The 12809-nt window shown below is 37.3% G+C and overlaps 1 protein-coding gene across 2 annotated transcripts in view; it reads left to right on the top strand.

The window, feature by feature from the left end:
• The window catches only part of SEL1L2 (SEL1L2 adaptor subunit of ERAD E3 ligase), a 94109-nt gene that overhangs the window by 15644 nt on the left and 65656 nt on the right, over positions 1–12809 (top strand). For both annotated transcript variants that reach the window (XM_045528146.1, XM_045528145.1), the window contains exon 2: positions 8196–8251. In XM_045528146.1, the coding sequence (XP_045384102.1) occupies positions 8196–8251 (56 nt within the window). The remainder of the gene's footprint in view (positions 1–8195; positions 8252–12809) is intronic.

Genomic DNA, 12809 nt, shown 5'->3' with positions numbered 1-12809 from the left:
AAGAGCACGGGGAAAGAATGGGTGGAGTGTATATATGGGATAGGAGATACCACTACTTCAATAAGACCAGAGCATAGTGGGAAATAAATTGGTTAAGAAAGTAAGGTTAGATTCTTAAAAAGCTTAAATTGCCAGACAGAAGAAATGAAAAGAAACATTACTGAGCTCCTAGCACATGTAAAATGCTTTCACATCCATGATTTCTTTTAGTTTTTAGAACAATTCCTCCTACTCTCCACCCACAATTGTACAATTTCAAAGAAAAACAAAACACAACAAAATCTTGCCTGGTCATGGGATGTTGGCATGGAAGGAGCAAAACATGATGCAAGATTTTGAACTTGGGAGAGTGATGGTCCTCTTGACAGGGACAGAACGTTAGAGAAGGGAAACTGACTTGAGGAGGGGGTACATGAAAAATAATGATTTAGTTTGGGGACATTGGGACTTAGACATAATAAGAATATATCCAGGCCAGATCACCTTACTGCCTATGTTATCATATTTCAGCCATTTCAACTGGTGACACAAAACAAGTAATCAAGTGTTTCCACTCTTCATTAAAACCCTAACTGGAACTTTCTATTAATTGCAAATTTTCAGTCTTTCAACTAAAGCTGCTCAGTGTGTCTCTAAGCTTAAAAGCTTTACTGACCTATTTCTAGAGGACAGATCACACTTCCACTCACCATTAACAAAGGCTTCATACTTTGTATCCATATAATTAACTAAATAGTTAATTATAAATTTTAGTTCATAAACTTGAATGTGCAAGTAATATAACTTAATTTTTCAATAATGGAATTAATTTCTATTTCAAGCTATTATAGTATAAACTTCTTTTTACTGCCCCTCCAGCTCTCTCCCCACTCCCAGTCCAGGGCATGTTTTCTCATTTTGGGAAGAGAGCACAGAAAGCCCTGTAGTTGCCCTGATGTTATATACCACGTATTCTACATCTATTCTACTGTCGAGATTGTAAGTCCTTTCTTTTCCCCTTAGCAGCCAAAAAAAGACTTCTTTCTTTCTTCCTACCACATCATTCTTTTTTCTGAAGAAATGAGAAACTCACTGACTAAACTAGGACAAGGCCACAGGTACAAGGAAACACCCAGAAAAATCATCAGTTAACATTACCGAATATGTGCCACCATATTTTCCCACTTGTAATTTGCATTCCTCCCAAATTATTTCTCATCAAAAATTAATAATAAAAATAACATTTATTAAGCACTTTCTATGTGCTAGGCACTATACCAGGCATATTGCATACATAAATTACTCAACTATCCTTTAAGTTTGCATCTACAGGAGATAATTAGGCTTCTGGAAGGAACATGCTCAGCAATGCTGAGAGTTAGTCAGCCTTCTCTGTTCACTTAAAATGCATAGAAATTAAAATAAATAAAAAACTATTCAATAAAAGAACGAATAAAAGCCTGGTCTCCCAGTAATTTTAATTCTATGGAAATTTTGCCATCTTTTCACTTGAAGAAGGAAGTTGAGGAGGAGAGAACAGAAGATTATAAGATACTTACTTTTTCAAGACACTTACACTAAATTATAGACTGTTTTAAATATCAACTATATTACTATATTAATTTATATAATTAAGTCACTAGTCTATTAGCAAACATATAGTAATATGTCAAAATGTGTTTATTATTAACACAATATATTAACATCATCATTTACTATAGTTCTTTAGTGCAATCTCACTTTCATTTGTATCTCTATTTAGAGACCTTGATAATTTCCAACTCTGGTCTAATTATATGGAGATAATGATTACAAATTATTTCTGTTGAGAGAGGAATGGAATAGCTCCCTTCTATGTGTGCAGCTCTTACTGTATGGATTTGACAATTATTGTATGACTGAGATGGGTCTCCAGGGGACTGGACTGCTCTCAGTACATAGAGGATTTTGGAGTCCATAGAGAATAGATGATAATCCTGTCAGGGATTTGGGGGAAAAGAGAACTATGTCCCTCGGAATGGGAGGAACTTAGGCGAGAGGCCAAGTTAGAATTTGTCTTCTTGCCCTTAGCACCAAAGAGAACCAGGTGTTGAGAATCGCCCCCATGTGGTAGAAAGGAGGATGACACTTACTCCCACCAGCGAGGTGGAAAGGTTCTTGTGAAATCTACCAGGAAAAGGAATGAACTGGGACGAGGGAGAAGGCAATTGAAATATCATAAAGAGAGACCTATCAGTGTATGCTGGACTGTGTGTATGCCTTTTATATATTTTTGTTCTTCCTTGGATTATTAAATTTATTTTGAAAATGCCAGTTGGTTTTAGATGTGGTAAGAGTAACCAAGGAAAGGGATTTCAAGGGAAGGGTGGTAACAGCAGGGATTAGAGTGAGAAAAACTCAAAAAGAAAGTAATATTCAGCAGGAGCTTATTCTTCCAGCACTTACATAATGTAGCTTCTCCATTTTATTTCAAGTAGGGAAGTGCTTTTCTCACACATGCTAATGCTACTTGTCTTTAAAAAGTAGGTCTTTGAGAAGGGGGAAAGAGGGGAACTGACACTTACTATTTAGCCACCATGTATTTAACAAAACACCAAACAGTTTACACTTTAATTCTATCTTATCTTCACATGTATAGTATAATATACATATGTAGTATAATATAGTATAATGGGTATAGTATTGCTATTCCCATTTTACAGAAAACCTAGGCTCAGAGAGGCTAAATAACTTACCAAAGTTCACATGGGTAAATAAGGAAATATAGAATGTTATTTCCAAACATAATTTTTGGTGATGTCCAAAGCTAAGCATCTCACAAATCAAGCAAATAAAGGACCTAGAATCATATATACACACCTTATTTTCTTGCCCTTCACTTTACTGTGCTTCACAGATACTGCATTTTTTATAAAATGAAGGTTTGTGGCAATCCTGTGTCAAGCAAGTATATTGGCACCTTTTTTTTCAACAGCCTGTGCTCACTTTGTGTCTCTGTGTCACATTTTGGTAATTCTTGCAATATTTCAAACTTTTTCATTATTATTATACCTCTTATTGTGATCTGTGATCAGTGATCTTGGATATTACTATTGTAATTGTTTTGGGGTACCATGAACTGCACCCATATAAGAACGTGAAGTTAATCAATGAATATGTGTGTTCTGACGGCTCCATTACCTGGCTGTTCCCCTCTCTTCCTCTCCTTGGGCCTCCCTATTCCCTGAGACACAACAATATTGAAATCAGACCAATGTTAATGACATCACAATGGCCTCTAAGTGTTCAAGTGAAAGGAAGACTCACACATTTCTCACTTTAAATTAAAAGCTAGAAATGAGTAAACTTACTGAGGAAGGCATGTCAAAATCTAAGATAGGTCAAAAGCTAGGCCTCTTGCACCAAACCATTAGCCAAGTTGTGAACACAAAGAGAAAGTTCTTGGAAATTAAAAGTGCTATCCCAGTGAACACACAAATGATAAGAAAGTGAAATAGCCTTATTGCTGATATGGAGGAAATCTGAGTGGTCTGGATAGAAGATCAAATCAGCCATAACATTCCCTTAAGCCAAAGCCTAATCCAGAGCAAGGCCCTAACTCTCTTCAATTCTATGAAGGCTAAGAGAGGTAAGGAAGCATAGCAAAAAAAGTTGGAAGCTAGCAGAGGTTGGTTCATGAGGTTTAAGGAAAGAAGCCACCTCTGTAACATAAAAGTACAAAGTGAAGGAGCAAGTGCTGATGTAGAAGCTGCAGCAAGCTATCCAGAAGATCTAGCTAAGATAAACGATGAAGATGGCTACAGTAAGAGATCTTCAACACAGACAAAATAGCCTTCTATTGGAAGAAGATAACATCTAGGACTTTTCATTGCTAGAGAGAAGAAGTCAATGCCTAGCTTCAAAGGACAGGCTGACTCTCTTGTAGAGGCTAATGCAGCTGGCGACTTTAAGTTGAAGTCATAATTCTGTGGGTTGACTGGGTGCTTTTCTGCAGGTTTCACTCGGACTCACTCATGCAGCTTCATTCAACTCGTGGTCAGCAGAGACATCTGGGATGCCTAGGTCTCTCTCTCACATGGTTTATTATCCCTGGCTTCTTCAGGGCATGGTGGGTGGTCTCAGGGCATTTCACCAAAGGGGTAAAAAAGGATGCAAAGCCTAAGGACTAGCCTTGGAAGTTGAACAGTGTCATCTGTCACATTTCTGTTGGTCAAAACAAGTTACAAGGGCAGCCCAGATTCAAGGAGTGGGGAAAATAATCTCTATCCCTTGATGCAAAGATTAGGCAAAGTTGTCCTGCAGAAGGATGTGAACACCGGGAGTTGTGACTCCTTGGGGGCCATTGTGCCAATCTACAATAGTCCACCCTTAGGCCTCAATGATTCACCTGTCTCTTAAATGATTCTCACCCTCCCAAGGTTGCCAAGTTCTCATCCTGTCATAGCATCAAGTTCAGAATCCATGATCTCATGATGTGCATCAGGTCAAGATGTTGATGAAGTTTCCTTAGACACAGTTCTTTGATTTGAACAACTGTGAACTAAAAAGACAAGTTATTCCCCTATATCTTCACATACCCAGTGTACACTGGAGAGAGAGAAAAACCACATTAGACACTGCTATCCCAAAAGGGGGAAGGAGAAACATATTAGTCACTGATCCATAACAATTTGGAAATCCAGCCAGGAATATGTTGGTAGATCCCTGCACTCCAAGGGTAGGCAATGTTTATTGATGAGGGCCCAGTTCTACCGTTTGGGGGTGGTTCTCTAATCTATTGTTCTCCTTGGCTCTTGGCAATAGCCTCTGGGTTAGGCTCCGTCCTCTTAGTTGTCCTTACTTTTACATAGGAAATGTCCATGCTTGTAGCTGAATTGCTTTCTCATCCTGTTTCCTACTTATAGAAAGACAGGGGCCCAGAGGCCTCTTTTCATTTTGAGCTGTCTCCATCTTTTTTCAGTCCAAGCTAGTGGTGTTTTTTTCAACAAAATAGTTTTAAAAACCTTATGGGTTTTTTTTTAATGAATCTGATGGGGTTCACTCTATGCCTCAAAAGCCACATGGATAATTCTTTCAGAGCCAATGGGTTGTAGCACTAGCTGCTTCTCTACTACTTCAAAATTCTTCTATCTCAGTGGAGGTGAATAGTAAATCAAAGCTCTACCGTACATAAAATGGTGTGTTTCATATTATGCAAATACATAAAATGTTGTACATAAGTCAATTTTTTGTAAAGAAAATGGAGCTTATGTCATTACAGAAGCTTGCCACTTAAAATCAACCTATTGTGAATCCTTTGGTAAAGTTTGGAGTGACAGTGGTATAGAAAGGAGAGCTCTAGAGTCAGATCTGCCTTTCAATCTCACTCTGCCCTGTGACCTTGAACAAGTTACTTATTCTCACTTGGCGTCAATTTCCTCGTCAGTACAGTAGGAACACAAATATTCTGTGCTTGATATCTTGCTGGGTTGTTATGGAGATTGGAGATAAAGTATGTGAAGAGTATAGCATATAATAAAATATAGCCAGAGCTACAATTTCTAGAGCTGAATAAAACTTTAGTCCCCTTCCAAAGCTAACTCTATGTCAAATTTTTTTGGATGGTACACTCTATTATATGTATTTATTCATTATGATAATATATTACTGATCTGGTATATTAAGAACATTATAAAACATATCTCCAAAATAGAAATAATAAAGGAGATTTTTTAAACCTCATGTAAGAAGAAGGTCTAATATTTTCTTCCTACACCCAGTAGATTGTGGTTTTTTACAGGGAGTACTGGAATTTGTGGCAATTTTGGCATTCATGTAGAGGGAAGTGATAAGACAGTGGCATAGGTCTCCAGCAATCGCCAATGTTTCTCAACTGATAAGAAACCACCTACAAGAAAGTACTGTGGGATGTATTATTTGCAACAGAATGTGTTGCCCAATAGCCATTTTCTTTAGGTGAAAATCTAAAAGCCTGAAATTTAGAAAAGAAACACCTTTTTAACAAGTTTCCAATCTGTTTTGGATTACACATCTTCTGCTGGAAATAATAGCCAACTGTCTTTATATTCTTTTTATGTTTTAAGCTACTGAATAGTTAATTCCTTCAGTTATACTCTTATACCTCCTCCTAGTGCTCTAATTCTCGGATCTACACTTATCCTACCTTTGATTACTGCTTGTCGCCCTGTAATTTTCATGTTACTCTTTGACCACTGACAGTTTTATTTTCTGGCCCACTGTACAATATAAACTTTATTCCATTTAATATCCATAATTTTCTCCTCTCGCTCAAATACACATGATACTTTGTACTTCTTGTTCTGTGTCTGCACATTCTGTATATACTAACTCTAATTACATTCTGTGTACTTTGGGAAATGTAACGATGGGAATCTGTCAAATCACATTGCTTTTTCTGGTTTACTTTTTCTAGTTGTGATAATGGAGTTTAAAAATTACTAGGCTTTTACTGTGACTATAATATCAGTCATAGTGTCTGATTTTTAACACACAAATATAATTAGGCCAAGTAATTTGCTTTGAAGAAAAAGCTGTAATTGAGAGAGGTCATATTATAGGTAAAGCATTAATAAACTCTAATAGCATATGGAGTCTTTAATTATGCTTTGTTTGCTGTAGTTCTTTCAAAGTACTAATTCACATGTAATACTGTCTTGAAAGCATCTTATATCCTTTAAAGAAGTAGGTCTCGTATAATTATTATTATATATAGCTAATATTTATTAAACACTAAATTAATTGATACATATTACATACTGTGCTAAATAAATGGACTGTCTCTTTTGATTACCATAACAAATTAATGAAAGAGGTACAAAATCAGGACTAGAACATAGGCCTGTTTGACTTAAATACCACATGGTGGACCATGATGCTACATTGCCTCTAATAAAGAGAATTCATGGCCCCAAAATCACTTGACAAACTTGGGATAAAGTTTCATTTGTAACAACATTCTTACTCTAGAATAATTTATTTCATATCCTGAACCTAAGGAGCAATCCTAATGTATATAATAGTATCAAATATGTATAATCTTTAAAAGAATTTGATATGCTTTATTAATGCATTGGCTACCATGCAGTGATTGAACTTTTATTTAGAATTTGCCAGTTATTTCTCTAATTTAACAGAGAATTAAATATCAAACAACCTGGAGCTAATTTCTATAAGGTCTGGCTTACAAAGGAAATAGAACAGACATAGAATTGTGAGGCTGCTGCCAAGTACTAAAGTTCATCAGTGAGGGAAAGAATAAAACATATCAAATTAATAAATACAATGTCAGAGATAACATTAGAAAATTCATAACCTGCTCTTAAAGTACAAGATCATGACTTTTTGGAAATACAAAATTTTGACTATCCCATATCGGTCCTGAGTTAAATTCTTTAGTTTGTAAAATATGAATATATCACATACATGCATGTTTTACTTCATGAAACATATATGTCATTTTTACAATGCATCAGATCAGTTTATAGTAATTAAAAATTATCAATCCTAATAATGTAGTAAAGTTGATGCCTTGTGATGTATTACTCTGTCATCTCAGGTTTTCAAAGACTTGTTTTTTTCTAAGTATGGAAGTTAAGATATTTCAAGCACTATGCAAAAATTAAATATAGCAATGATTATGTATGTATTCTACATGACATATTTTCTTATAAAAAGATTCATTAAAATTGCTTCATTAAAAATTTATTGAAAATTATTTCAAAGCCTGATATAATTATACTAGCCTACATTTCTCAGATGTTTGTATTATTCAATTAATTTTTACTATCTCTCTGACATATGGACAAAAATTGTATTTCCTCCTCTATATTTTAATATCTTCTATTAATAGATGGCATTTATTTACATAAACACATTTTAATTAAATTCTAGCTCAGAAAGTTTTTCACTATTGTAATTAGCTCTATTATTTGTAGAATACTTTCATGTTATTAACTCAATTTCAGAATGCTTGATTAAAGTATTTAGATTATCTCTGGTGTCAGGTTAGATCTTTATAAATTATCAGTGAAGGAATTATTTTTAACACATTAGTAACTCTAAATTGTAAATATTTTCAACTATCATTCTTACAGTTCTAAAAGTTTTCTAGAAAATTTTTAAACCAGATTTTGTACTTAGTAAAATTTTAAAAGAAAATGTTTTCAAATTTTATAAAAATGTTTTGTATATTACAGCTATTGAAGCAGAAAAACATGATGAAAGACGAAAAGAAAGAAATGTCACCACACAGGTAAATATTTTGCTAAAACATTATTTTTTTTTTCAATAGAAAATTTAGACTCTAGGCACTATTATTTATTCAGCACACTCAGAATTTCTTAAACAGGTAATTATTAACCATCATTCCTGTTATCTTTTAAAAATTCTCAGTCAATATTACTCCTTCATTCATTCTACAAACATTTACTTAGTCTACTGTGAGAGGATAAGACTGTCATCCCACCTAAGTCTTCTAAGTTGTGGCCTCCCTAAGGTCCTAAAGATTAAGACATGAGGGCAGAGGCCAGTCTGGCTTATAGAGCCATAAATACTTATTAAGCTTTTTTAACCTCATGATGTTTTCCGACATCTTGGAAGGAGGGGATTCAGATGTTCAGTCTGTTCTCAACCCAGCAACCATTGTACTCCTATAAATGTTAAGTTGTTTCAAGTCACTCCTTTACTTGAAAACTTTTAGTGGCTTCCCATCTCACACAGACTAAAACCAAAGTCATTATAATGGCTTGTTTATTGGGCTCTGTGTTCTGGCCCCACCGTTTTCTCTGATACCATCTCATACTACTGTGCTCCCTTATACCATTCTAGAAACGCTGGGTGTCATGCTGTTCCTCAGAAACCCCAGGCATGTGAACACCTTTCTGTTCTCTCTGCTTGGAATGACTTTGCACCCAGATATCCACGTGGCTCCCTTCCCTCACCTCCTCCAGGTCTTTGCTCGAATGTCATCTTTTCACAGGTTCCTACCCTGGAGACTCTCTCAATTTGCAAGCACTCTATCTAAAGTTGCAAACCCTGTCACAACACCTTCTTCTGTCTCCCTTTCCTGCTGTATTCCTCTCAGAATTATTACCATGTAACATACATTTTATGTTTGTTTTCACTCTCCCTCCATTAGCATATAAACTCCACGAGGGCAGGGATTTTTGTCTGTACTGTTCACTGCTGTTATTCCCAGCAACTAGAATGGTGCCTGGCATATAGCAGGTATTCAATAAATGTTTACTGAATTAATGAATAAATCTTAAATGCAGATGGCACAAGTAAACTGTGAAAAATGTTTATATAAATTAAAAACTCCTCTCTGCATTTCAACATTTTCTAAACCCCTCCAAATAGGGGTTTGCTCTTCTTCCATCAGTATGACTACCATATCCCATAATTAGCAGTGGGATTACTATCAACAGCAATAGAAGTGAGCGTCACCTAAATCTCACAGTTTGTCCTTGGGCAGGTGGAGATTGAAAGGAGATGAGTTTCATCAGGTCATCTTGTGTTCTTTTGTGGGCTCTTGGTATCTTGTGGTATGTGGTACCCGCTCAATAACATTTGAAACACCTTTGGGAATTAATACTCTTCCTGCTTAAGAATGCAGTCTAGACTCATTAAGTATCCACCCAATTCCCAGCATTAGGAGATGAAGTCTATAGAGTAAATATGGGAAAGGACCCACCTCTATCCATGTGAAACCTAGGTAACAAGAGAAAACTAAAAACTAATCTAAGAGATCTTGGAATATTGGTAAGTAGCAAAAACACTGCCTTTGTGCCAAAAATAAGAATAAATGTGCTAGGGTAGCCTGTTTGTAGACTTTAAATCTTACCCAATTCCACTGGAGTATCTGCGTTTTAAAACTTCCTTAGCATTGACCTCATAGAGCACAGACTGAAGCAGTGAAAAGATTGAAGAAGACAAAGGGCTCTACTGCAAAGTTCCCTCCCACCCATGCTTCAGCCACATACAAGTTACCATTAAACATACAGGGAGGTAAATTCAAATTTTCTCTCTCCAAAGCCCACTGATCTTTAGTTTTCCTTGTGAGGGGATGTTTCCTGTCTTTCCTGTGCTTTAAGGAAACAAGGGATTTCCCTGCAATAAACAAATCCACACATTTGTTAGGCTCCCCTCTACTCAAGGCACTCTACTTTAAATAAGAAATACACTAAAAAGTTTCCAGAGTGTCTATAATTAATTGAGTAGTTAAACAGGCTGGGTGCGGTGGCTCACACCTATAATCCTGGCACTCTGGGAGGCCAAGACAGGAGGATCAGTTGAGGTCAGGTATTCAACTCCAGCCTGAGCAAGAGTGAGACCCCCATCTCTACTAAAAATAGAAAAAAATAGCCAGGTGTGGTGGTACACACCTGTAGTCCCAGCTACTTGGGAGGCTGAGGCAGGAGGATCACTTGAGCCCAGGAGTTTGAGGTTGCTGTGAGCTAGGCTGACGCCACGGCACTCTATAGCCTGGAGGACAGAGCAAGACTCTCTGTCTCAAAAAATAAATAAATAAATCAAGTAGATAAAGCATAAAATAAATGAGGTAACATGATGCCAGCTTTAGAGACTGAGAACACTGAGCCACTGGTAACTAAGAAGGAAAGAAAGGACTCGTGCAGAGGAAGGGCCATTGTTGTGTGTCACTGTGACGTGGGAGGGCCTTGGGGAGAAGGAACTTGAGTTGGGCCATGGAACAGCAGTAATATCATGGATAATAGGAAAGAAGGGACAAGGCAAACTATTTAAACATGGGCAAGGAAGTAGAAAAGAACCTATTCTATTTGGGGAACAGTGAGTAGAAGATGTTGGCTGTCAGTAGGTGTGAGAGTACTAAGAAATTAAGGTCACTGTGACATTTTTAGGCCAGACTGTGAAGAGTCTTAGCTTTTGTGCAAAGGGGTTTGATTTTATCCTGTTGTCACTGAAGACGGAGGACTTCTGAGTTGTGCAGTGATATCTCCAAAGAGATGCTTGAGAAAAACTCATCTCACACAAATCATCAAGATTAGGAAGAGGCAGGAGGGCAAGTGAAGAGGTAAGAGACTATGGAAACACGGCTTCTGTCTCTGATTAAGAGCTATAGCTAGTCTACAGATGGGCCTTGGGAGTTTAAAAACATACTTCCATTCGGTTTGCTGTTCAAAAACTAAAATACACATAAGTTCTTCAACAGAAAATCCTGGCAGCCGTCTTTCTGAAATATATCCAGAAAGCAATTGCTATCACCACTTCCCCCTCTACCATCTTCTTATGTCACGGTCACCATCAACTCTCACCTATTTTTATTGACCTCCTCTTTTCCCCACTCTATCTCCAACATGTGGTATTCTCCACACAGCAGCCAGAACGATACTCTTGAAATTTAAGTCAGTCCATATCCCTCCACTGATCAGAACCACCCAAGGGTCTTCCATTCACACAGCACACGATTCATGATCCTGAGCCTGACCTCAGAGCTGCCTCTCTGCCTCGTTACTCACTACCCTCCACGCCCCACTCACTCCATCTACATAGTCTTCCTGGCACACCTGTGTGCTCCTGATTCAGGGCCTTTGCATTTGCTGTTCCCTCAGCCAGAACTCTCTTTCCTGAGATATTTTCAGGACTAACTCCCTCCCTCCCCACAGGGGCCCACTCAAATGTTTTCAGAGAACTTGTTCCTAACCATCCTATATCAAATAACACCAACTTTTATCACTTCCATCCCCTTTCCCTTTAAAAAAAATTCCTCATTTCATCAGTTAACTGTTTTCTTCCCTGCCAGAAAATCAGCTGCATGGGAGCAGAGACATTTTTTTGTTCATGGCTATATCTCCAGCTCTTAGAACAGGGCCAGAGATAGATGCTTAAAAGATCCTTGTTATTAAATTATATTAATATAATCTTTTGGTGCCTTTGAGAGTCAGAGAAAGCCTCTTTGTTTTCTGAGGCTCCCTAGGACTTGTGCCAGCTGGCTGTTACTCTGCCCATTCCCACTGGGTGAGAAAAGAACCTAAAGTCAGGGAACACTGGCCTCTGAAGAAGAAGGAGGTAGAAACACCAAGCAATCACAGGCATTTGCCAGGCTTGTATTGTGTCTTCCACTTAGCTGCTAGTTATTTTTTAATTGAAACATTAAATGCTATTCTTTCAATGGCAATAACATCTGATAATCCCACTATACCAGAGAATGCAGAAGGCTCGTCAAAGTCCACGCCCTCTTCTTCCAGACACCTAGACAGATCGTGTTTCCCAGCCTCCTTGCAGTTAGGTGGGGCCATTTGACTTGAGTTTCATCTAATGGAAAGTGGCTGAAAGTACTATGTGCCATATCCGGGTCTGGTCTATTAAAGGAAGGGAAGCAAAGCAAACCAAATGAAACAAAACAAAGTAAAACAAAACAAAAACCCTTTCTGTGTGAGATCTTCCATGCTGTTTCCCTTTCTGTCTGTGAGATATTGATGTTCAGGGAGACCTTGGAATCCACATGTTGAAGCTGGCACATCCTCCATCTTCCTGGGTCCCTGAATGACAGCATGGAGCAGAGCTGCCACTGAGTTGAACACCTGCCTATTGATTTGAACCATTACATATTGCAGTTTTATTTGTTAACATGTAATCTTTGGGACATACTTACACTGAAAAAATTCATTGCTTATCTCAAATTCAAATTTAACTGGACATCTTATATTTTTATTTGCTAAATCTGTCCACCCTATAAGAAGAAGAACCACATTCAAAATCCTTACATGTCCACACAGAAACTTGTACACAGATATTTATAGCAGGATTACTCATAATAGTGGAAAGGTGGA

Source organism: Lemur catta, chromosome 17 (genome assembly GCF_020740605.2).
Source record: "Lemur catta isolate mLemCat1 chromosome 17, mLemCat1.pri, whole genome shotgun sequence".
Lineage (NCBI taxonomy): Eukaryota > Metazoa > Chordata > Mammalia > Primates > Lemuridae > Lemur > Lemur catta.
This window is presented reverse-complemented; position numbering and strand designations above follow the sequence as displayed.